This window comes from Salarias fasciatus, chromosome 5 (genome assembly GCF_902148845.1).
Source record: "Salarias fasciatus chromosome 5, fSalaFa1.1, whole genome shotgun sequence".
Classification (NCBI taxonomy): domain Eukaryota; kingdom Metazoa; phylum Chordata; class Actinopteri; order Blenniiformes; family Blenniidae; genus Salarias; species Salarias fasciatus.
In genome coordinates this window covers 27,839,553-27,866,101 of record NC_043749.1, presented here as the reverse complement: position 1 = coordinate 27,866,101, position 26,549 = coordinate 27,839,553, and the positions used below count along the sequence as shown (strand labels likewise).

The 26,549-nt window shown below is 44.0% G+C and overlaps 2 protein-coding genes across 3 annotated transcripts in view; both read left to right on the top strand.

The window, feature by feature from the left end:
- Positions 1-4,453, top strand: part of LOC115388346 (dedicator of cytokinesis protein 3-like) — a 111,650-nt gene extending 107,197 nt beyond the window's left edge. Inside the window, exons 52-55 of one of the 2 annotated variants that reach the window (XM_030091440.1) lie at positions 708-795; positions 965-1,084; positions 1,761-1,846; positions 3,790-4,453. In XM_030091440.1, coding sequence (XP_029947300.1) covers positions 708-795; positions 965-1,084; positions 1,761-1,846; positions 3,790-4,440 — 945 coding nt within the window. In that variant the 3' untranslated portion in view covers positions 4,441-4,453. The remainder of the gene's footprint in view (positions 1-707; positions 796-964; positions 1,085-1,760; positions 1,847-3,789) is intronic. The other variant, XM_030091441.1, reaches the window with a different exon arrangement.
- Positions 4,454-9,650: 5,197 nt separating this feature from the next.
- Positions 9,651-23,972, top strand: LOC115388347 (LIM and cysteine-rich domains protein 1-like). The gene is made up of 7 exons (XM_030091442.1): positions 9,651-9,770; positions 16,216-16,313; positions 16,427-16,682; positions 18,872-19,021; positions 19,099-19,326; positions 21,143-21,361; positions 22,016-23,972. The coding sequence occupies exons 1-7, from the start codon at positions 9,744-9,746 to the stop codon at positions 22,124-22,126; spliced, it is 1,089 nt and encodes a 362-aa protein (XP_029947302.1). The 5' UTR covers positions 9,651-9,743; the 3' UTR covers positions 22,127-23,972.
- The last annotated feature ends 2,577 nt before the right edge of the window (positions 23,973-26,549 follow it).

The following is a 26,549-nucleotide window of genomic DNA, read 5'->3' as shown; positions in this document are numbered from 1 at the left end:
CCTGGGAGAAGTCAGTACATTATGTGGACGGAAAAAGATGTCGAAAAAAATCTGACAACTGTAGCGGCCTAAGGACAGTAAAAACTCCGACCAGTCGTAAGGCGCGGACCGCTCTTAAGAAACCAATCAGATGCCGTGCTCCGCTGTCTGAACAGCCCCGTCTGTGTGTGTGTGTGTGTGTGTGTGTGTGTGTGTGTGTGTGTGTGTGTGTGTGTGCGTGTGCGTGCGCGTGCACGCGGCGCAGATCGGCTCACAAGACGCCTCTCGGTAATTACGTCGTGCACCAAAGTATCATAGTATTGTGTGCAAAGCGCTGGTCAATTTACGTTTATGTGCTATGAGAAACAGTGAACCCCGGACATTTCCTTGAATTTAATAAACCCGCCCGGACGCCCCGGACAGGACGTAAAAAGTGGACATGTCCGGGTAAAAGAGGACGTATGGTCACCCGAGGCTTGGAGCGGGGTCCCATTGAAAACAATGAAGACGGGGCATTGCCGCGGACAACCCGTGAGATGCGCGGTCACGTTGGTGGGGGTGTGGCGTTGGGCCAAGCACTGATTGGAGTAGGAGGAGCTTAGGGGGGATGGCTTGAGGTGTGTGACTTTCAAATCTTGCAGGCTCTTCAACATCGTCTACCCGAGCTTTAAATAAGATTTTCAACGAAACTGGAGGTGATCCTGTTTGTTCTGTTTCTTCCTCCTCAGCCTACAAACCTGCAGCGGGCCCTGTTCCACCAGGTGATCGGTCCATGCAAACCCTGCAGCGACCCCAACCTCTCTGTGGCTGAGAAAGGTACTCTCACACACACACACACACACACACACACACACACACACACACACACACACACACACACACACACACACGCAGCAGGACTTGGAGCTGGTTTCCCGCTCCCTGCTTGAGACGATGGCGTCCTGTAAGACGAGGTGGTTGACGGCCTCCATCCTTCCTCCGTCAGTGCTCACCACTCCCAGCAGCTGGAGTCTGGACAGCGGCACCAGGGAGGCCCTCCCCTTCCTGTCCGCGCACGTCGGCAGCGTCATGGCGCCTCCGGTCCCGCCGCGCAACGTCCCTCCTGGTAGGAAACCAGTCTGTGTGTGTGTGTCTCGGGTTACATGGCGGTTCTTTTGCAGATTCCAGTTTTTTGATGACTTCCTCTCCAGACTCGTCCAGCTCTACACTTTCTGTGTTTGTGTTCTCCGAGCTGCAGTCAATCACGACATGTTAAATTATTCAAACAATTGGAAGACAAAGTTGTTTCCAGGAGATCTAACGCATGCAGCACTCCTCCTGCCGTCCCCTTCTGCTCATTTCTCTCTTCTTCTCCCCTCATGTCACATGTATGGCAGCCCAGAGGGGTCAGCGTGACAAAGTAGCTTCAAAAGTTACAACTCAAATCCAAAGCAAGCAACACAAATATAAAAGTAACAACTTAAAAGAAAATGTTACTACTCAATTACAAAAGTACCAACACAGACACAAAAGTAGCATAACAAATTTAAAAAGTGCAACAGGAATACAAAACTAACACAAATGCAAAAGTAGCAACATGAACACAGAAGCGTTTTACTCTTCTTACTTAATGTTTTGACATTTCTGAGCAACCGTACATTCCTCACCTCCTCTTCTGATTACTTCCCTGCCTCCTCCTGCTCCTCCTCCACCTCTCTCTCTTCTTCTCTCCAGTCTGAGGCGAATGAGTGTGTGAGTGTGTGTAGATCTCTCAGTCAGTCCTGCTGTGTCTCCCCCTGTAGGCCAACACCTGTCGATGCACTTTGACGCTTTCCACCACCAGGTCAGCGACCTTCCTCCAGCTCTCCCTGCGCGCTCCTTAAGAAAGGTATCCTCCTCCTCCTCCTCCTCCTCCTCCTCCTCACAGCACCACCTTTTCCTCCTCCTCGTAGCGCCTCCTCCTTCTCCTCCACCTCCTCACTCCTGCTGTTGGTCTGGATGCGTGTCTTTCTGTCTTTCTATCTGTCTTTCTCCTGACTGAAATCATTGTGGGTTTTTTTGTCCGTGTGTTTGTACCTCCGACAATTCACTTTATAAACTCATCATTCTCCACAGTTTGTCTTTTTTAAAGATCCTTCATGAATGTGGCTCAATAAATTTTACAAGTAGGAAAGGTTAGTTTTTCTCCAGTTAGTGGGAGGAAGGTGTTCTATCATCTGGATGTCAGCTGAAGTTTCAGGACATGTAGGGTAGAAAGCTTATGAAGACTGTTCATTTCATTGGTCAGATTTTCTGACAAAGCTCACACTTCAGTTTTTTATGTGGCAAAAATCTGAAACAGATCCTCTGACAAACCGGATCACAGTGATTGTCTTCCTTCCTCCATGTCTCCTAATCCAGCCTCTCTGTTTCTCTCTCGCTTTGAGAACAGTGTGATTTCACTCACTAATGAAACCTTTACAGGCGCGGTGACTCTTTGTCCGTGTGATGAACGATTCTGTATTTTTGCTGTTCCCAGGTAAAATCCTTCATCATGAAGTGTTCCAGATTAACAGTCTCAGCAGCTGAATGTGTTGTGCAGAATATCTAAAGCGACCGTGAAGTTCTGGTCCTGGAACACTGGACCAGCTCCATAGGGTGCTCGAGGGCTTGTGGGAGTTCATCCAACCAGTTCACGTGTTTTGTGGACTTGGAGAAGGCGTTCGACCGCGTCCCTCGTGGTGTCTTGTGGGGGGTGCTTCGGGAATACGGAGTCCGGGGCCCCTTGTTAAGGGCCGTCCGGTCTCTGTGTGACCGGAGTAGGAGTCTGGTCCGCATTGCCGGCAGTAAGTCGGACCTGTTCCCGGTGCATGTTGGACTCCGGCAGGGCTGCCCTTTGTCATCGGTTCTGTTACTAATCTTTATGGACAGAATTTCTTGGTGCAACCAGCAGCCAGAGGGGGTCCGGTTTGGAGACCACAGGATTTCATCTCTGCTTTTTGCAGATGATGTTGTCCTGTTGGCTTCATCGAACCTGGATCTACAGCATGCACTGGGGCGGTTCACAGCCGAGTGTGAAGCGACAGGGATGAGGATCAGCACCTCCAAATCCAAGGAGAAGGTGGCCTGCCCTCTCCAGATCGGTGGAGAGACTCTGGCCCAAGTGGAGGAGTTTAAGTATCTTGGGGTCTTGTTCACAAGTGAGGGACGGATGGAGCGTGAGATTGACAGACGGATCGGTGCAGCGTCTGCAGTGATGCAGTCGTTGTATCGGTCAGTTGTGGTGAAGAAGAAGCTGAGCTGAAAGGCGAAGCTCTGAATTTACCGGTCAATCTACGTTCCCACCCTCATCTATGGTCATGAACTTTGGGTCATGACTGAAAGGACAAGATCCCGGATACAAGCGGCTGAAATGAGCTTCCTCCGTAGGGTGGCTGGGCTCCCTTAGAGACAGGGTGAGGAGCTCAGTCACCAGGGAGGAGCTCGGAGTAGAGCCGCTACTCCTCCACATCGAGAGGAACCAGCTGAGGTGGCTCGGGCATCTGTTTAGGACGCCTCCCTGGGGAGGTGGTCTGGAAATGTCCCACTGGGAGGAGACCCCGGGGAAGTCCCAGGACACCTTGGAGAGGCTGTGTGTCTCGGCTGGCCTGGGAACGCCTTGGGATCCTCCCAGGGGGCTGGAGGAAGAATCTGGAGACAGGAAGTCTGGGTTTCTCTGCTTAGACTGCTTACTCAGTCCTGGATAAACGGTTGAAAATGGATAGATGGAGGATATCTGAAGCTGGTGCAGAAACTGACTCACTCTGCCAATCTGCCCCTCCTGCCCCTCTTACCCCCCCACTCTCTCTCCAGTCGCCCCTGCACCCTATACCTGCCTCGCCCACCAGTCCACAGTCCATCCTGGATGGCAGTAACTCCACCCTCTCGGGCAGCGCCAGCTCCGGAGTGTCCTCCCTCAGCGACAGTAACTTTGGGGGCCCCGCCTCCTCCTCGGACCCTGGGGCCAGCCGCACCGACACCCTGGACTCGGCCCCCAGCAGCCAGGCCTGGACCACCGACCAGGAGGACCTGGACTCGCCCTACCAGCCCGTCCGGTACAGCGTCTCCGAGCCCGAGGTCCTGGACGGGGCGAAGCCGCCGCCCTGCCGCAGCCACTCCGCCCCGGGGGGCGTGACCCCAGCTCAGCCTCTGGCCCCGGGTCCGGCGCCCCCCGGTGGGCAGCAGGAGGTGCCACCGCACCTCCTCTACCACCACCACCACCACTTCCACCCCCACTACATCCCCCACCTTCCTCCCCTTTACCACTTCCACGAGCCTCCCCCCGCCCTCCCCCCCAAGCCCTACATCAGGGAGGGCTGCATCCCCGAGGAGGACCCCCAGTCCACGCCCGCCCCCCCACCCGCCCCCCGGCCCATGCCGCGCAAAATCTCCCAGCCCATCATCGCCGCCACCAAGGACGAGCAGGCCAAAGTGGCGTGGGAGCACGGCGTGAGCGAGGAGTGAGAGGCGACGAGAGAGAATCCGAAAACTCAAACGGACCTGCTTCCTCTCCCACGGTCCCTGAATGCATCACGATGGAGACACAGGCACACATCTTCACTGAACGTGCACAGACCTCGCGTTAGCGGTCCATTTCAGAAAGATTTTTATTTAGATTAAACTCTTGCACTGGGATTACGTCCTGACTTTACCTCGCTCAGCAGATTGAGGGACTAAGAGGCACTTTAGTGAAAAAAACAGAACAAAACGTGAAACTGATGATGAAGGTAAATGCACAGTAGATTGCATTTGGATTTAAAACTTTTTCAGCTGTTAGGATGATTTAAGCTGCATGTTCACATTGACTCACAGCACAAAATCAATTAAATCTTCATAAATTTTTCCTTCGTCACTTGATTTTATAGAAAAATATCAACTTTTGGGTCATTTTATTGCCTTTTAATGAAACTGGAATCTGAACAGATTACACACAAGAGCAGTAAAAACGGCAAAATATTGTGCTTATCTAAAGAGGACAAAGATGTTTGATTGGCTGCAATCATCCAGTTTATAGACCAAAAAAAAAACATTGAGATCGGATCATGTTTAAATAAGCTCACTCATCCAGAGTTGAAGGTGTCATGCAAAGTGGCAGAATTTCAAATCCTTCATCGACTTTCACAAACGTATTTAGTGAAACATCAAAGAACACTTTTTTTTTGGCATTTTATGTGAAAAAAATAACTCATTGTTCACGTTAGAAATAAATTTATTGATCATATTTAAATCCAAAATGTGAATATTTATGTGTGCATTTATTCTTCATGAGAGAAATCTGACTTCGTATCAAGACAGAGGAAGCAGAACTTTAACAAATAAGATATTTCTATATATGAATGCAGAATAATCCCAGAATTATTTGGATGATTTTGATGGAGGCACAAACATCAAGCATATAAAGCAGATAATTTCTTGCACATGAACCATCAGCATCCTTCAGGCTTCTCGGCTGCAGATACAGATGTCCTTCTTTTATGCACACGGACGAAAGAAAGAAGCCGTTTTCATCTCTTTTCCCTGAAAATTAACAGGCGAGCTGCAAACTATTTATATTTCCAGTCAGAGTATCAAAGTATGTAAGATAAATGTTAACACAGCATATAGAAATATATACACATAATAATTTATATATAAATATATATTTAATCCTGGTAGTTTTGAATGAATCTGGAGTAGAAATATGCAACACAGGGCGGAGCGGCTGTTAACGTTCTGGAAGGAGCCGCTGCTTGGTTTTTTTAGCTGCGACGTGTTCGAGGAAGCGCCTGTAAATACCTTTCTAGAGAAAATTAACTCCGATACAAACACTCTTTTTTCCATTTTTTATGAAGGTCCTGGAGGTACGGACTGTACATTTTTATTAATCAGGGTTTTGTATGCATGTTGAATCCTGGGAGCAGACTGAAGCTCAGCAGACGCTCAGCGGACTCTGAACTCTGACCTTAGGTTGCGCTCAATCCAGTTTGTGAAGGACTTTTTCTATTCTGTCTCTTTTTATCATTTTTGAGAAGTTTTTTTCTTTTGTGCTGATTAGCGCGTCAACCTGTGATCGTCCTGAAAAAGTTCTCTTTAACCTCATGATCACCTCATTTTTTGGTTTGTTTGTTTTTAAGACCTCTGCATTCTGCTGGATCTTATGGTGTGTTCAAGAGCAAATGGGAATTAGGAAATTTCCGACTGGGAAAAATCTTCCTCGGTTGGAAAATGGGAAGTTTTGGCCTCGCTGAAAGAAAAAAACTAAACATCAGTATTTCCGTGGATGGAACAGATGTCTATACATATTTTGACTTTACAAGCATCATTTCATACAGTTCATTAGTTTTTCTAAAAAAAAATTCAGGATAGTGTAAATTACCAGCTTCTTGTTGTTATGGAAACAATCCACATGTAAATCTCTGAAAACCGACATTCATTTCTTAAAGACCTAATTTTGTTTCTGTCATTTCTAAAATGCTGGCTCTCATGGTGCGTTCATGGGTCGCTGGGAATTAAGAAAATACATCTAACTGAGAACTTTCCTCTGGGAAAACACTAATGTGCTGATATTTCCCAGTAATCCACTTTGTAATAAACCCAGCAGTCTTTCCACATGTCTAAAAGCAACATTTATAAATAATTTAGCTTTGAAAGCTTCTTTTTTTAAATCCTGGTTTTTGGTTAAAGTTTACTAGAAAGAATGTTAAAACATGCTCTTTCGTCAAATAAACCTGTTTTCTGCAGTAAGACACTTTCTAGAATCTCCAGCCAGGAAAGCTCATTTAGGAGGATTCCTCGCTTCTTTTGATGGACCTTTTGTTTTGTGCTCCAGTTGTGTTAACACGAAGTGAGCTTCTGGACTCTGGGTGAGAAAAGGCGAGCAGGCGTTGGTGCATGAAGACGTGAGGCTGCACAGTTTACCTCAGCACAGGGAAGTTCCACTAAAACCACTGAACACGTTGTTTTTGTACAAGCTGAAAAATGTGAAAGAAAGCCATTTTTTACGCTCATTAAGGACAAAACTGTTGTACGTGTATTTTGTGTTTGTCTCTTCTGTTTGTTTTTTTGTTTTTCTTCTTTTTGAAGCTGAAGTCTGATCACTGGATTATTTCAGGGCAGCTGAGGGAGATTTATTCTTTTTTTGTGTATTTTGCATTGACGATGAATCCAGATTGAGATTTACAACCACCTGATCTCTTTGTGAAATGATGCGAATCAGTACTTGTTGTATATAAAAGTCTTTATTGTGTTAGCATGAGTGTAAACTGTGACGTGTGTGACGGTAGATGTAAATACTCACAATCTTTTTTTTTTTTTTTTTTTCCTACTCACTAAACAAACTGCTGTGTTGTGGATTCATGATTAATGACGAAGATTAAAGACCTTTTATTGACTCACATCCTTTTCGCGCTCAACTTTATTCCCTCTTGGGTGACAGAAGGCGGAGCGGCTGATGGAGTGGGTGGAGACAAGGGTCCAGGCGAGCTGGAGAGTGGCTGGAGGAGAGTCGCAGACAGAGACGGTGACGTCTGGCAGCCTTTAAAGCGATACTTCAACATTTTGGCAAATTGGCCCATTTAGCGCAATTCCTTAGTCATTTCGAACAGCATACTTACTTTTTTTGTGAGGGAGAGCTGTTGTTTATTCAGAGGCGAGTCGGGGAAGGTTTTCAGGACGGACACAATGGAAGTGGATGGTATTTTTGCTTCCCCCTCATCAAACTCATCAAATGCAAAATCCAACAACCCCAAAACACTTTGGTGGACACGTTATAATCCGCACATTCACTACGCTGTGAAATATTAATGCAAAATTACCAGATTGAGTTGTTTATGCGAAGATTGCTAAGACGGAACTACTTACTAAACATGGCGTCTGGGCGTAGTGATTTCAAAAGAAAAAGTAGTTCCCAGTATTTGCTTCAGTGTCGTAACGCTACGATATTATTTGTTGGTGTTCCACAGCGTAGTGAATGAGCGGCTTATTACGTGTCCACCAAAGTGTTTTGGGGTTGTTGGATTTTGCATTTGATGAGTTTGACGAGGGGGAACAAAAATACCATCCACTTCCATTGTGTCCGTCCCGAAAACCTTCCCCGACTCACCTCTGAATAAACAACAGCTCGCCCTCACAAAAAAAGTAAGTATGCTGTTCGAAATGACTAAGGAATTGCGCTAAATGGGCCAATTTGCCAAAATGTTGAAGTATCGCTTTAACACATCTGTGAGATAAAACATCATGATTATCTTACAGATATCGACAGGACTGCTTTCTTTTAGGTCCTCATTCAGACTCTCGATTCTTCCAGCCACAGACAGTTGAACTCATCCTGAAAAGCTGCAGCTCCTCTCCATCTCTCACTGTAGCCGTGGTTTTCCTCCAGACACCACTAGAGGGCGCTCACAGAGAGTTCCTGCTTTAGCTCAGCAGCCTGCAGCTGTGCAGCCAGATGTGGCTCTCAGACTGAGGCCTGGACGGTGTAGTTTTATCAATATCTTCATATTCTGAGGCCGTATCATAATACATGACATAAATTGCTATATTTAAGACTTCCGTTGCAGACAACCCTACCAGTAGGACAATTCTGAACATTCTTCTTCATTCTTCATTAATAAATACTAGTATTGAACTTTGATGGAAAAAGGGGGAAATCACAACAAAGTCAACCTTTAACCTGTTTGAATGTGTTTTATACAGCTCTGAACCTGTTTTTGTAGCTTTTGAACATGTTTCATGTCCATCCTTACACTGCTTCCTTCTCTCCTCTCCTCCTCCTGCTCTCCCAGGCCTTCATAGTTTTCACTCTTTCTTCTGTACAGACACAGTCAGGCCAAAGAACCATTTTCTTATCCGTACTGTAGTTTGAAACTTACAGCTGTTCAGCTTGATATCAGTGGCTGATGTTAAAGTTATTCTAAAGAATATGGGCAAAATGCATGGCAGGTCTCTCTTGAAAAATAATATCTTGATTTTTCAGGGTTTTGTTTGAAAGCTAAATTCAACACATCAAATGTAAGATAATACTGTTTGAATGTGCTGTGGTTTTTGCTGCTTCCTTGGTCTAAAATCTTCCAAACCCAGCAGATTGAGAGGAGGAGGAGGAGTTTCTGCTGTTCCTATTGGCTGGGAGGGTTTTTCTGAGTCTTTTTAAGTGGCTGCAGTGTGAGCAGGGAATCCCTCAGCGCTCCCCTCAGTCTTTGTCTCAGTCCGGTCAGGCTTCACTGCTGCAGTCCGGTCCAGGACTGAGGCCGCTCTGCTCTGCAGCTGAGGCCACGGCTCCTGAATGCAAGTCCATGAATCCAGGAGACGACTGCCACTCTGCTGGCACGAGGTCTCCAGCTAGTTTCTGCAAAAAGGGCGAGTTTCCTGAGCAATCAGTGTGTGTGTGTGTGTGTGTGTGTGTGTGTGTGTGTGTGTGTGAGTAGAAGCCACGAGGTGAGGAAACCTGCTCATGTTGCAGAGGGTGGAGGAGGAGGGCTGGAAACAAGACCCAGCAGGAGGGAAAACAAAAAGAGATCAACCTGAGGTGGAAACCAGTAGGATTTGAATCTTAACGAAACAGAGGAGGAGAGAGAGAGAAAAAGAGAGAGAGAGAGAGAGGGTGTGAACCTCCACAGAGGGGTGAAGGACTGAGCTGGCGCTGGGATTGCACTGTGGAGCGGAGCGAGGCGGCGGGACGCCTGTGGGCGGAGAGAGGGAAGTGCGGTCGACAGGAGAGGAATTTAAAGTCTCATTGTTCTGGAAGAGCCGAGGCAGCGGGAGCCGAGCAGCCGAGCAGCCCGACACTCAACATGAGCCTGAGCTCAGCCGTGGAGAAGGTAAGAACAGCCGCCTCCCTCAGTCCCTGCTCACACACACTTCCAGATGTGGAGGTCGAGGGTCAGCGGGTCCCTTTGTGGCACCTCCTCCTGTCACAGCCGCCTTCACTGACATCTTTACTAAGATAAAATGTCTTCAGGAGGTTTGATTTTAGGAGATTTTCCACAAAATTTCAAAGAAAACCTGACTTTATTGACTTTTATTCCAGTTTCTGCCACTGTTTGATTAGATTCCTGAGCATGAACGTATTGTGAGAGGTTGCATTCAACTGTGAAACACACTCAACTTCATTATTTGCCAAACTCATAAACAGGTAATGTTTCGGCTTGATCGTTCTTGCGCCACTCGCCGTTTCCCACTTCGCTCATAAACTCTAGATTTGGATGAGATCATGTACAACAATAAAAAGCTTCATGGTTCAAAATCCAACAAGATGAAGTGATACTTGACCTTGTTTGGTGATGGAGAGTTCTTCATCGGCGCAGTACCACGACTGACCACTGGGAAAAAACTGGCTAGAAGGAAGTTTGACCTACTGGAACCTGATTGGTCGAGAGGCGCTGAGATAATTCCTCAGTATTTCATTTTTAATGCTTTCAGGATGTTTGAATTTTGCTTGGAGCTGAATTGGCCACCCGTACACGAGGGACTGACAGGAAATGAGGCGTGAAGGAGCTGGACGCCACGGGGCTGGATCAGGAGCTCTGCGTCAAAACTCATTCGTTACGACTGCGTTTCCCCGTTTTTCACTCCACCTGTCAGATAAAGCAAAACAGGCTCTTCAAATAGAATGAACCAAAATCATTAAATTAACTGCCTGGAACCATATATTTGAAAACTGATCACCTGTCGCCTCACTGGGAGCTGACCCCGGGTCAGCTCCTGGTAGGGTTAGGGTTAGGGTTAGGTCCTGTGAGTCCATGTGTCCATGCAGGCGCTTCATGTTTCTCCCACGATCCCAAAACATACTTATTCTGTTAAACGGCGACTCTAAATGGGTCACAGCTTAGAATTTGCGGGTGGATGACTATATCGGGCAGCTTTTGCCAAATGTCCACACACCTAATTGAGGATGGAGCGCATACCGAGGATAGTTTCAGCACACGGTTTGTTTGGAAACAGAAACACACTGCTGCAGTTTAAACGTTTGAGGTTTAAGGCAGTCCTCTGATTTGCCATTAAAGTAAAAACGTCTCAAAAAATCTTTAAGGAAGACGTGCTCATCCCAGTTTTATGAGTTCTTTCAAACTGCTACAGCATATTCACAACAGTTTGAGTTTCAGTGAGGACAAACGTCGGCAGCTTGTTCACATGCAGCCCATTTCAAAGAGCTGGACGCTTCTAAATCTGTCCGTGAAGGTAATCCGTCACCACGAGGACCTGATCCCTGTGGGCCGGGTCTGTCCTGCCAGGACTTTGTCTCTCCACAGATCCCCCCCGATCCCCCCCCCCCCCCGTCCCCTGTACCTCCGCCGCTGCCTGTTCATCCAGAGGTCACATCAGTCTGAGGCTGATAACCTGACGGATCAGTGTCACCTGTCGGAGGGTCTGAGCCCCGACTTTATGCCCCCGAGCTGGAAAAATTGCCATCATCAGGATGGAAATAAACACACACACACACACACACACACACACACACATACGCACCCACACACACACACACACACACACACACAATAGTGAACCATTGTGTTCCTTTAACCATGACCACATATGGTCACATCCAACGTTTGTTTCTTTAAAATTGACTAAGTTAATAAGAGTTACAGAAAACGTCGACCTTCTAATGAAATCCCAGTTTTCGCAGGACATCAGTGCCACGTGGTGATTAGAATGAAGCACAAGCTTTGGACAAGCTTTAAGAATTTTAATCAATTTGGAGATTTATTTTTTTCAAATTATAAGTTCTTAAATACAAAATCATGTTTATCAGAGTTACACTTTCCAGTTGGTTTTTATTGCACAGCATAAAGATTAAATTGTAGTTTTTGAAACCCGAGTGTTAAATTTCTAAATAGTTCAGTGAGGGTAAGATGAAGCCTGAACTAACTGTAAAGTTGGTATCATAAAAATGTAACTCCCAAAGTTATTTGATGCTTATGAACTGAAAATATGTGAGATTACATATTTGCCACACCTGCATTTTTATTACAGCAAAGAGCAATATGTGCGCAAATAAATCTGACAAGATAATGTCACTAAACACTTTTTAAAAATGTAGAAAATGATTCATTTTAATCCCTCCAAACCTTCCAAAATATGCACATCATTGAAAGGAAACATGGGAATTGAATCAATTCTAGTTCGAGCAAGAGGATCACTTCTCTTTATGGCATGTCTTGTGTTTGTTTAGTTGGATTCAAAGAAAGTAATGAATGAAAAATTGGGAAATAGACCAAAGAGAAATCAGCCAGTCTGTAATCTGTAAGCGTTTTAACATGAAAGTTAACGTGTAATGCATTTAGTCAAAATGATCATGTCAAATGGGAAATATGTTTAATTTAGTGTCATATAAAACTTTACAAACCAGCAAACCTTCATCGGCATTAAAATGGCATTTAAAAATGTTTCAGATTTTCCTGTTGAAAAAAAATTTGACCTATTTAAGAAGAAAGAGATTCATTTTTGTTTAGCAAATAGATTGATTCACCAATCACTGCATCTTAAAAGCTGTTCATGCATTTTTTTTATTGGATTTTAAAGTTTATCAATAAATTATATTTTAAAGATTCACACCCATTTCTATATAACTCAAAGTTAAACTTCTACAGTCAAATATACTGCCGTTAAAGTTCAATACGCCCTCTCATTCGGCTCAATCTGTTGTTCCACTCACTGCTACTATAAACTACACACACCGTTTGTGCCTGTAATTGGAGCTTATTTTCAGATGAGTGTAAAGAAACAGGAAATCAGACGACAGCATCGAGGCGGCCTCCTTGACTCTGATTCAACCTCCGGCTGATAACGGCAGCGGTCGAGTCCTCTCTGACCTCCAGCCTCTTATCACGCTGCGTTTCCCCCGGTTTCCTCTTCACATAGTCCACATGTTTGGAATTTCACAGTCCGATCCAGCATACTCTCCTTATCTGACTCCTAAATATAGAGCTGACACACGTTTCCCTCAGAAAGAGGGCGTTTTCAGCGAGCTGGGCCTGATTTCAGCCTGTTTCTTCTCACTGTGGAGAGGAAATACAAACCCAGTCCATGTATTCTGCCATCTATACTGCTTTATGCTTGTTATTGTCACGTAGTGCAGAAGTCGTTCCTCTAATTTTACCACTTCTGTCACATTTTAAAGTAAATTAAAATGGAAAAAATGTCAGTATTTATTGTTGTTTTTTTATATGAATGTCCCAAAATAGCAGATGAGAATTTCATCATTGTTAATATCCTGCTCCTTGAGGCTTTTTTTTATGATTGCCATTAGGATAAGCTCAAGATGAGGAATATAAATAAAAATAAGATTAAGACAAAAAAATCAGAGTAAGATTAAGAACAAGATCAAGATTAATAATAATGGACACAAATGACACAGATTCCCTTTTAGTCTGAAAGAAAACGAACCTGAATATTTTTCCAGCCTCCAAAATGAAATTTGCCACATCTCTGAATGATCAAATAATCTCACGATTACTATTATTTCCTACAGAGGAATGTCTGAGTCGTGTGTGTGTGTCCTCATCGTGACTCACAAACACACTAATAAACCGGCAGGGTCCAGTCATATCTGACACCAGCAGTCTGAAAGCAGCTGGAGGGCAGGGTTCTGTCGGATTTCCTTTAAAAAGAAGTTAAACTGGACTCAGCGAAGTCCTGCTGGCGTGTGTGTGTGAGGTGTGTGAGTTGGTCAGTGTTTTCCGGAGGGGCGGGATGAAGTGGGCTCTTCAGCTGTGTCTCTTCCAGCCGTCATCGCCGTGACCTCGTCAACATTTAGCTCAACGCGGCGCCTCACCTCACCTCCAGTCGTCCGTCCTTGATTGAGACGTCTGGAAAACCAACACAGGCTGCAGATTCATCATACGGGAGTCATCTGATGACACAGCTGTGAAACGTGACAAAGTTCTTTTCTTTGAAGATGCAACATCTAGCAATATTGAAACTGTTAGTGTGAGCCAAAAAAAAAATGCTTTACAGGCCAAATAACACTTTTATTCCTGCTTTTAGTCTTGAAAACAAAGACCTGCCGGCTTCTCAGTTATCCTCTTCATGTTTATCATGAATATCCTGCTTAACACCCTTAACTCTTGACCGTCTGCAGGCAGGTCTAACATCTGGAGTAAAACATGTGGTCCTATAACACCAGGCTATACACAGCTCACTATATTCCGTCAGAGCGTGTTGTGCGTCTGTTTGTGAATCCGTTGGTATTGTTGTGCTGGTTAATCCCTCGGTGACACACAGGCAGGTGGACGGTCCATCGGCCTGTCAGACGACGCGCATCAGGCTGTTCCAGCAGAGGCCTTCATCGGGTTTCCTGCCAGAGAGTTTAAAAGCAGCCATCAGGACTCGTATTGTCATAACGCATCAGCCAACCGTTGGCTGTCACCTTAAACACAACTGAATGTCCAACAAATGCTGGAGGGTCTGGTGGCTAAATCTGCCGGCCGCCGTCGCTTGTTTGGAAGATCATGTCATCTAAGTCTAAATACAGCGAAACGGGACACGGGTAATAGTGAAACTACAATACCTCACAATAACCTATATAAAGCGTGGTGATCTCTGCTTCACAATGATGGGAGGAGCACGTTAAACTTCTGTGTCGCCTCACAGCTGAAATATTTCTAGTGTGAATCTACCTGCTTTTTGATGTGGACTTTGCATGTTCTCCCTGTGTCTGCCTGTGTTTTCAGAAGTGTTGAGCAAGTTACTTTTAAAAAGTAATTACTGCTAGTGTACTAGTCTTCCAAAAAGTAACTGAGTGAGTAACTGAGTTCCAGTATTTTCCAGTATCATAAAAATTAACATACGATTAATGAAATAAATGGACACTTGACAGAATAAATCTAAACTATTCAAATGTTGCTGTGTGGTAATATGAGACAGAGCACCAATCAAATATGATTTATTACTGTATACAGCATTTCTACATTTGTAAAAGAATAATAAAACACAATAGATGTATGTCAACAGAAGCCAGCACTTCCATTTAAAAGCTCTATGGGTGTACCTCTGCCATGTCACATGACGCACTTTTCACCAGTGATGATGTCATTTACAATGCTCCTGACTGAGGAGTTGGCAACAATGTATCCGTTTTAAATGATGTCATCATCTAATTTGACCTAGATATGCAAATGAGCAGGTATTTAAATTAGATGATGATGTCATTTGAGCATTCCTTTTTGAGGTTTTGGTGACAGTGTATCAATTTCAAAGCAATATCGTTTTTTTTAAATAGTGCATCTTTTTTTCATTATTGGGAATTTAATATAAATATGATCATTATTTCATATTATGCACTTTATATATCAAACACAAGTTATGGTTCAATTCAATTTAGCCTTATTTATATAGTGCAAAGTACAGCACAGTTATTTCTCAGCACTTTTTACAGATAAAAACTCAACAGATCCTCATGAACAAGCAAAACTGACTGTGGAAAGGAAAGACTATCTTTTACAAGGAGGGGGGCGGGCTACAGGTGAGAGAGAGAGAGGTTTAGAGGTTTTCAGTGTGCAGTCCGGCAGTATGTGAGGTGTCAATGGATGGCTGGATGGATGGATGGATGTGTGAACCTAATGTCAGCCATGTGGAGATCAGCAGCGGTCATGTGCTTCTCCAAACTGAGAGACAAAGCTCATCTGCAGAGATGAGACACAAATGGTCCCTTCAAAATGTTGATGAACTGCATTCACCGTCCATCATGTTGAAAAGAGAGATATGAAGAGCGTAAAACGTGTGGCGTCCATCTATCTCTCTGTGATGAGGAGGAGGATGTGCGGTGGTGATGAGCTCACTGGGTGGACCAGTGAAATCATCCGTCCTGCTGCAGTGTGTCTGTGTGTTCACGCTCCATTTTTCCTCCCACACTCACTGAAGAACGTTTCCTCCCGATCCAACACGTCCTCACTTGCCTTTATCATTGTGACATGCATTTTTTTTCTTCTGGACATTCTCACGGGGGTTTCTATGTATAATGCAGTTACTTTTTTATTTACTTAAGCACACGTACATTTTCCATCTGTATTTTTTCGAAAGACTTAACTAGTTTACCCAATCAAAACACATCCACCAGACTGGGGTCACAAAAACTGGAGCTTTGGTTGAAAACCTCATAAAGAACCTACTTAATAGAACATGCAAACTCCACACAACAGATTTGATCCCAAAGTTCTTTAACCTGTTTTTATCCATCAAACTCTTGATGCTTTCCATGTTGTGTTGTTTGATGTAATATAGAGCTGATTGTGCATTTTTATTGTGTTTGGCGTCTCGTCTCAGATGTCCATAAAGCAGAGTGCAGGAGGAGCAGGAGGACGGGCTGCCAAGTGTGTCATATGTAAAGGGAGTTGCTCTGGATTTCAGCCACATTTTTGGAGGTAAACAGCTCCTCTTTTGTCTTTCTGTATTAAAATCATATCATAGTGAAAGCCCTATAGTACTTAAAACGAGACGCTACAGTCCTCTTTCCGTCTCCTCTGGTGTGTGACAGGAAAGCCTGCACGGCGTGCGGCTGCAGCACGGTGGACCACGCTCCCGGAAACGACCTGGACGACGACCAGCTGATGGGCCGGCTGCTGGCCGACTCGCCCTGCTCCCACCTGACGGCCAAGGTCAAAGGGGGCGGCGGCCTCCGCATGTACAAGAGGAACCGCATGATCGTCACCAACCCGGTGGTGTCGCGCAAAGACCCCACCTTCAACACCACCACGTACGACTGGGCGCCAGCCGGCCTCAACCAGAAGCTGGTGAGAGGCTCTCAGTGTGAGGCTGTTTTTCTCTGACGTGCACATGTTGAGTGGATGGACCGCACTTTTTAACAGTTACAGTATTACTGATGGTCATTCCAGATGACAGAATACAATCACGTTTATTTTCACCCTGAAAGTCACTTTAAACGACTCTCTTAAATGACCCTTTATCTCACTCATGGTGCTGGAACGTTTGTGACCTGCTCTAACCAGAGAAATAAACACAAAAACTACAGGGAAAACCACAATTAGCCCAAACAAAACGTCAGATGGAAACGGCATCCTGTAAGTCTTTACACCCCCCCTCATGACAGCACCATTAGCATCCCACTGTCGCCATGACAACACTGGACAACATCACTCACCCGTTACTGTAAATATTGACATATTACCATTATGCTTATTCACTGTTTTTACTTTTACCGACAAATGTAACATCTTGAAGCCCTCTGAGGCAACTGTTGTTGTGATACTGGGCTATACAAAAATAAATTGATTGATTGATTGATTGATTGATTGATCACTGGACGTTGAGCTGAGCACCACTGTCCACTCGACAGTGTTGTATTTGCAAGAAATAATAATTAAAAAAAGACTGATTTGAAGCATAAGATATGTTTCTTAAAAAGCTTTTTGAAGAAAATGCTGACACACAGAGGTTGCAGTGGGGAAAGCAGCTCATCTGAATGTTCAGCATTTACAGTTTACTCATATTTTATATGATCGTCTTCAATATACAGTTATTAGTGTGAAAAAACAGGACCCAAATGCCAAATATGGTGACATCTAAGAAAGGTAGGATTCATTTAAATATGAATCACATCCGTATGTGAATTTTTTTTCTCTTTCTCAACATCTTCCCCGGTGTTTAACATTTGTTCTTTATCCTTATGGAGTTTGAACCTGGTCATGCTTTCTATAGGTCGTCTGACAGTCTCTGCGTTTCCCTTCAGAACAGGCCGGAGTGTGTTTCAGGCCTCACAACCTATAATTATAATGATGAGAGACGTAACTGTGGCTGAACTTGTGGAGGCAGATCCAAACCCAACACCGCGACTGTTTTCCAGATGTTCCCCGAGACGTCTTCACCGTCCTGTTTGTTCCGTGCGATACTTTTGTTTTCTTTGAGTTAGCTCATGGGGCTGCAGACGGTTACTCACGGCGGTGCCATACTGTGACAGCGTGCAGACGTAGCACTGAAAACACATGGCGGAGAGCGGCGTCTCAGGTTTGAGAGGAGTGGAAGCTGAGAAACAAAAGAAAAGCTAGAATAACGGGATAGATGTTCAAAATGCTCCTCGGTGCTGAACAAGCGCAGACTGACGATAAACAGGCCGACACAAGGCAGAGTGAATCACGGGTGGAACTCAGACCGGAGACGTTTCTCAGCATAAACTGGAAAACAAACACCAACAGGTTGCAGAGGTCTCCACAGCCGGGCAGAAATAAATGCCTCAGCAGTGAAGTCGACTTATTTATTTAACCCACTAAGACCTGCAGCGCTGCGCTGCGGCGTAGCGGTTAGCACTGACGTCTCCCAGGGAGAATATCTCCGCTTCCTTTCTCCATGCCTCTCTCCCGTTTGCATTTTCTCCCAATAGTTTTATTTCTCCAGATCTTCAGTTTTCTGCCCTTGTTTTGTAAATTGCTGTCTCTAATTGTTGTTAACGGAGACACAAAGCTAAATTCTTTATCAAAATCCACAAATAAAGAGACATTGAACTCTATTCATTTCAACACGGAGAAACACATGAAGGTGCTACGTTCAAAGTTCATATGTTAAAGTTTATAAAGTACCTTTTCAATATTGACTTGCTTGTTAAATAGTTGAATTCTCAAGAGGCCAAAAGGAAATAAAGAACCGAGGTTGATTTTTATCAGGTACTCATACGATCCAGAGTGATCCAGAACATCGGACAAGCATTTTCTAACTGCTGCAAAGCTGAGAGGGATTCTGAGAGTGTAATATTCAAACATTTTGGCCACTTCATTATTATCCGGTTTTTTTTTTGAATAATTTCTTACTTGTTTGTGTTTTCATTAAAAGTCTTAATGGGCAACTTAGAGTCATTAATTAGCCTGTTTTGCACAAACTGTGGTAAGAAAACAGATGAATAAAACTAAATCAGAGGAAGAATCAAAGCCTCCAGGCCCGGAACATTCTGAACCGGCTCTGCTCTCCTCAGGCCATGCAGTACATGGAGCTCTTCCCGCCCAGCCAGCACACGGTGTCCGGAACCGACGGAGCTCTGCAGCGCCGCCGGCAGCTGCTCACCCAGCTCCCCGCCTACGATCAGGACCCCATGAAGTGTCAGAGCCTGAGCAGCGACGAGGAGGTGACTGCAGATCCCCAAAGAACGCGTCCGGCGCTTTCCTCCAACTTGATGCCGTTTCTTTCTCTTGTTTCGTGAAGATTTCCTCCATGCTGCTGTTTGTGAAGCAGTACAAGCAGGAGGCGCTGGGAGTCGGGGAGGTGGCTCTGCCCGGCGAGGGGGCCGCTCTGGAGGAAGCCGCCATGCAGAGGGCGGCGAAGGAGGCCAAGGATCGCAGCGACAGGAAGGATGCGGGACGGCAGCAGGAAGCCAAAGTCTCCGCCTCTCCGTCCACCAACGGGATGGAAGAAAGCAGCAAGGCTCAATACGTGAGTAAATTATGGTGCTAATATCTTAGAGGGTCGTAGTCAAGATAGACCAGAGCGGCCCCGGACCTGGACAAGACTTCGAGGAACCAAGAACCGAGTCAAGACCAAGATGGTGAAATTGTGGTTTTGAGGCCAAGTCCGCTCTGGAGTACTACAGCACGGGGTTTAAGTCCAGGTTACCTTCACGTTGTCATTTCTGTCACTGAGCTTCAGCCGTCTGCCGAGTTGAGTCTAATTTGTTTTGTCTGGAAAGGGTTTAGTCAGCCATCGTGGTCTCTGGGCTCCCGGACAGCTGCTGTCAGTCCCAGACACCCAACATTCCCCTGATCAGGAGAAGAGGATTCACTGAAATGCCCCCGAATGCTTCTTTGATTCTGTCATCTCCTGTCTGGACTCAACGCTCCTAAAACAGACTGAGAAAACTGCGAGTTGGTTGGTTGAGGAGTGAAAGAAGCCATGTGAAAGTGGAAAGACCTTTAACAGATGAGGAGATTTAGAAGACACTCACTCCCTCATTTCTCATGTTTTTTTTTCTCTCTTCTGTCAAACAAATTTTAAAACCCGGACTGAAACGGTCACGGTCAATCTCCAGCGACCTCATCTGATCAGAATGTGGCTTCAGGCGACTCCAACCTTCACTTAGAAAAGATCGAATCTTCTGGAGTCCACCCAGACCTGCAATCTCAGACCTGATTCAAGGACTAAACTAAGATTAAATTCCCTCAGACAGAGTAATTCAATTACATGAGTTTATGGCAATAAAGTGCATATTTATGTATCCAAATGAACAGATAATGTTTTTTTCTATGTTTTAAAAGAAAAGTTATGATTATCTGAATGTTTTAAATAATCTTCTTACACAGAACGTACTTATCATGGATCTGTAATTTCACAGTATCCTCTCTCCAAAATTTTGTGTATTTCTCATGACCCACCTGCAATACCTCTCTGGACCACTAGGGGTCCTTGGGCCTCACTTTGGGAATCAACCACTTGTTTTAATGAGCCACATTCTGTCTTCTGTCCTCATTCATTAACACGGGAAGCCTTGACTCAGTTTAAATACTTGAGACGTTTAGTGAGCAGCTGAACTAGAGAACAGCGTGAAGAGATGAAGCTTCACAGAAAAACGAGAAAGAAAAAAGTTTCCCAGACGTCTGATCGAGTCCAGCAGACCTGATTCAGTTGCCCCGAGATGCCTTCTACCTGGAAAAATAAGATCACGCTCAGAAGCCCTATCAACAAAAACAGTGGAATCAGGACTTTTAAAAACATGTCAGATGTTATTTAATGTGCTTCGGCTGGACTTCAAACACTCATCATTGTTCAACCTGCTCTGTTTGGACAAAAAGCTACAAGAACCTCCCGTTCTCAATCCAGGACAGGATTAGAAGTCTTGATCTGTTTGAACTAATGAAAACACATCTGTTTTCTGTGTAGATTAATGTGGATTTGTTTCCAAAAAACGTTTTACGTTGCCGTCAGTGTGACCCACACGCACAGTTTGTGTTTCAGGCCTTCGCCGTGCAACGCTGCTCAGTTCTGACCCGGACGAAGAACTGACTCACCGAAACCAGATATATATTTAGACTGTATTTAGAGATTATCCGACAATACCAAACAGAAGATTAATCTTTAACAGCTGTTTCTGAGACGAGCTTCAGTCTATTTTTAAGGACTCATTTTTGGTTATTGTCTGTGAACACACTGTAACACACACTGATTGTAGCATTTCCAAACTTCTGAACTGGATCAGATTCAGAGTCACAGCTGGATGGATGACTTCTCGTCAGTGACCTTCTGTCCTCCCCTGCAGCGCTGCACCGGTTGCCGTGGTGAGGTTTCCATGGAGAGCCCGGCTGTTTACGCAGAGCGTGCGGGTTACCGTGACGCCCTGTGGCATCCCACCTGCTTCACGTGCTCCGAGTGCAGCCAGGGTCTGGTGGACCTGGTCTACTTCTGGGCCCAGGGGAAGCTGCTCTGTGGGAGGCACTACTGCCAGACGGCGTGGCCGCGCTGCTCCGGCTGCGACGAGGTGAGACGCTGGGGTCACCAGGAAGGGCGGCGTAGAGCCAGAGACGCTCCGCCTGGGGTCACCAGGAAGGGCGGCGTAGAGCCGGAGACGCTCCGCCTGGGGTCACCAGGAAGGGCGGCGTAGAGCTGGAGACGCTCCGCCTGGGGTCACCAGGAAGGGCGGCGTAGAGCCAGAGACGCTCCGCCTGGGGTCACCAGGAAGGGCGGCGTAGAGCCGGAGACGCTCTGCCTGGGGTTACCACGAAGGGCGGCGTAGAGCCGGAGACGCTCCGCCTGGGGTCACCACGGCGTAGAGCCGGACTCAGAGGAGACTTTCTCCCATTCCAGTTGGAAGTTAGATTTTGTAAAGAGATAAAAAGAGGAGACAGACAGATTGTGGAGAAGGATTCAAACCGTGGTTCAGGTAGGGCGTGACACAAGCAATAAGCAATAACATGCACCACAGGGAGAACATGCAAACTCCACACAGAAAGGCCCACTAAGCACAGTAATACATAATCATTAAAATATGATGACTAGAGGGTTTTTTGTTTTGTTTTCCAGACATGCAAAGTTAAACTTTCTATTTCCTCTATTACCTCACGTGTGTGTGTGTGTGTGTTTTTGTTCGCTCTCCTCACTGAACCGCCTCTCCATCGCGTCCCTCCCCCCTCAGCTCATCTTCTGCAAGTCGTTCCTCACCTCGGAGGACGGGCGGACGTGGCATCTCTATCATTACTGCTGCTGGAAGTGTGGACAAAGCCTGGACACGCCCTGCGAGCACTGACCCCACAGAAACCTCCAGGATAAAGAATATCGGCGCTGCTCACGTTATCGCGGACCGGTTTACACAAAGCAAGAGGAATGACCCACACATGTAGACCCGCAGGTCTTTAAATCATAAATGATGTTGACTTTCTCGCAGAGAGAGGTGGTAAAACGCTCACAGGACGTCCGGCTGACACTGATGCATCGACGAGGCTCCTTCTGCTGTTGAGCTTGCTGGTGTTTTCAAGAGCTTAAAGAAATGTTTAGTTGACACAAAAGCATGTAAAGTACTTAAAGAAACATTTGGCTGATTAATCGGCACTTAAAGAGCCGACAGTGACGGGATCCAGATGCTGCGTGCTGCACTGTGGCCGGACCGGCGCATCGGGAGGCAAACGATCGAATCGGCTTCAATCATGTGAAACTTCAGTTGTTTACTCAAAGAGTTTGATGAATTAATGATTATTTGAAATAACAAACAGACAGAGGAAGAGGAAGATGATTCCAAAATGTCTTTTTCTGTCAAAAATCGCTTAAAAAAAATAAACTGAAAATATCTTTTACATCATTGCTAAGTGGTTTAAGAGTTACAGTTTTATAGCTCTTTCATCAATATTTACATAAAACATTGCAGCAATCGTCATCCTGGTATGTGGAATTTGGACATTTGCAGTCATTAATCCCAAAAATAACATTATTTGTTGATTTAATGTCAGAGAACTGGACAGGCCTGAAGCTGATTATCACGGATCACTAATTATTAATATTGAAAACCTTTTTTTCCAACATTTTTTTTCATTTTCAAAGTTTTTACAGCAGATATTAAACTCTGCATCTGCATCACTGAAGCTGAATTGTTTGTAAGCGTAAAAACAGTAAATAACCCTTTAACTGGCTGATCGTCCTGTTGGTATGTTTCTTTTTTCAGTTTAATTTCCTGTTTATTTTGGTGAAACTGCTAAATGAAGTATTTAATGTTTTGATGACGATAAATCTGAGCTGCTGCTAAACGCTGCTTTATACTACTGTATTTTCTCAACAATTAACACTTAAAATTATTCATTTCAACATTGAGGAGAATACCAGAGGGCACTTGCAGCTGTCTTACGCCCCATTTCAAGTGAAAACAGAAAGTTTTCGGATTGTTTTAGGTGTCTGTTCACACGACAACGAGGCTCAGAGTCAACGGTACATCATGGAAACTCCATCGTTTTCTGAATTTTTTTCCTCATTTCTGTGTAAACAGACACCGTTTTCAAAATTATAGCATTTAAAAGTGAAACTTTTCAAGATGAAAACAAAAAAATAATGATTTTTCACTTGAAATGTTGTGTATACGGGGCCTAAGTCAGCTCACAAAGAACACGCTAGAATGTTTGGGAAAAAAATCACTTGTATGCTGGCAAAAGCTAATTGAGATTAATCACTTCAAACAGTAAAATATCAGCTATAATTTCTTCTTTTTTCACCTTTTAAGCAACTGTCTCAACTTAATTATTGAAACATTAATAGGAAACATGTTTAGCCATGTTTTTTAAGCATAAGTGCAAAGTGTACAACCGTATGGACGATAAAATTTAGAAAATAAAACCAAATCAAAGTTTCATCTCTGTGATCAGGACTGAAACGCACAAACCTGGAAGCAGAGATAAAGATCCTCCCAGTTCAGTCAGTTTGGAAATAAAGACATTAAAGTTTATCTAAAACAATTATTTCTGTAAAGCTACTTCAAGAATAAAACAATAACAGGATGTGAAGAATTCCTGAATTGTTCTGTGTTTTAGTTCACCAAGATCAAACTGAAATATGACAAGTTTTGGGAAAAATCCAATATTTGCTATTTACAGCGAGAAACTGTCAATCAAATAAAAACAGTCTGAAAAGATTTTTTTCTTTCTTCTGTAACAATGTGTTGTTGTTGTTGTTTTTTTTTTCCAAACAGCCTTCATGACTCCATTTACTGACAAATTCTGCCCTGTTTGGTGTTTGATTTGAACTCACTTACAAGGTGATTTTTCCATTACAAAGTGGAACAAATGAGAAAAATAACAGAAACGTCATGCTAACTCACAACAGAAAAATAAACCTGGAGTTTAAAAGGTGCAATTTGGTTAAAGGCACTGAGTTATTAAATAAGACACCAATCAGAGTATTAATAAACAGAATGAAGCAGATGTACTAAAAATATTTGAAGGAAACACATTAGGCATATCATATAATGATGACGTGATGTTTGATGGCTGCCTCACTTCCACGTGAGATTCATCACAGCTTTTCTTCCTGATCAAATAAAACCAGGATTTTATGCAGCAAATAAAAGATGTTCATCAGTCCATGAGAAGATTCTCTGTTAGTGTTAAAATGTCCCACATGAACCCAATAAAAAAGAACAACTTGGCTGTTCTCAGGCTGCTGGAGGAAGATTGGAAAGCTGTGCTTTGGCCGCCGCCTTGTGGACAAAAAGTGGAACTACACTCAGTGGAGAAATTACTGTCAAGATGTCCAGAAGCTAACCCTAAACCTAATCCTGATCCGAAATCTAATCACAAAGTTTATTTGAAAGATTTTTTTTTTTTTTTTTTTTGGGGGGGGGGGGGGGGGGTTCTTTCATTGTGAAGGAGTCTTCTCACGAGATGACAACACACTGGATTTTTTTTCTTATTTGACCAAATGTGAAAAAAGAAACTGTTTTTAAAAAAACAAAACAAAAAACTTTTAAACTATACTGTAAATATTAAAAGAAAAAAGAGCCATTTTTGTGCCGTTTAAAGTCATGCCAAAAGTTTGTAGATACGGAGCTGTGATTTAAAAAGTGACACGTTTAATGTAGAACCGTCACTGAAATGTTCAAGTCTCAACAGCGAACAGCTGAAATGAGATGATTTCATGAACTTTTCCTTTTTGACACTTTGCAGGTTATGAGCCACTTTGAAAGCCTCGGTCTCAGAGATGAAGGCGACAGAATGCACAATAATTGTTGGGTATGATAAGATTATTGACTAAACACTGAAGATCTCCCAGAGAAAAGGAAACTGGGTGTCAGCCTCTGATCACTTTCAGCATCTTCTCTTGAGTGAGGAGATTTTACAACTCCATGACTCTGCTGTTATTTCATGTGATGCTGCGGATTCTGATCTATCCTGGTACAGCTGAACACTTCAAACACTAAAACAGCCCTGTGCACAAAAAATAATACAAATTATGATAATTCCTGGTAAAAGATTTTTTTTTCTCTTTAGTTCTACTTGATAAAAACAAAAAGCTGCAAATTTGGAGCATTCTGAATGAATGAATGAATTTATTTATTTCGAACATGCAAAAGAAAACGGAAAATAGGTTGTCACCAAAAACAAACACATGCATAGAAAAATAAAAATAAAACGAAGACTGCAGCAACAACCTCCATGTGTTACCGATCTACATGTTGGAAAAGGAGTAGGAAGAAGTTGAACTTATTAAATCCTACCCTTTCTTTTATTAAATAGATAAGTAGAGTAGGATTACTATTGCAACAACACATCATCAGTAGGGTAAAACTAACCTGTCTCACAAAGGTCTATAACCAATTTAGAAAGATATGAAGAAAATTGGCCCTCTTTGAAGCTGGCACCCAATAAATGACTGCCATCAAGTCGTATGTTTTATTTACTGTATGTCCTTATGCAGTTCTGTTGTTGTCAACAGATGGCAGTGTTTCTTCCAACTGTTATAACGTCAGGTGAGAGAATAGAACATGAAAACTGACCTGAACGTTCTGAAGATTTAAAAAGAAACTTCGTTTGCATAATCAACATTCCTTATGTTGAGTAGAAAAATTAAATAAAATATAATGATAAATACAAACATCAGACATATTTCCTCCAGAGAAACAAATTCTATAAATAAGACAAATGTCTGGATGGAGGAGATTCTTTAGGCCTCAACACTCATCCACAGACGTCCAACAACACAAAACAGGAAATATATTCATTCATGAATCCTCTAGAAAATACATTGTTATTCTCAGACAAACAGAAAGAGGAATAAATCTGTGTCAGTGTGTGTTTTCTCAACAAAGCACATCCAGAACTAGATTCCACACATAAATAAAAACAGTGGAGAGACAGACAGGACACCATGGAACAGAGAGAGCTGGACCGCTGAGGCCAGATTCAGTCACTTCACGTGAATAAAGAGGTCTGGAAGGTTGAGAGGTGGATACTGAAGGCATACAAGTTGGCTTCATGACACATTTAGAAGGCTGAGAAATGACAGAGTGCTATTCATGATCCCAGATGAGGGAAATAGAGTCACTGAGAAGCTCCGGATGACAGAAAGAAGACGATATCAGCTGGTCTGTAGCGGAGCGACGTAGTCCGGGCTGGAGGCGGACTGAGCCTCAACGGTGCGGGGGGGTGTCGGCCTGCACCGGGGCGGCGGGCTGTGATGGGTAGGGTGGCAGC

Coding starts and splice junctions, on each gene's coding strand:
- LOC115388347 (XM_030091442.1), top strand. CDS start 9,744: ATGAGCCTGAGCTCAGCCGTGGAGAAG. Junction 16,314..16,426: donor TTTCAGCCACATTTTTGGAG/GTAAACAGCTCC, acceptor GGTGTGTGACAG/GAAAGCCTGCACGGCGTGCG. Junction 21,362..22,015: donor GCTGCTCCGGCTGCGACGAG/GTGAGACGCTGG, acceptor CTCCCCCCTCAG/CTCATCTTCTGCAAGTCGTT.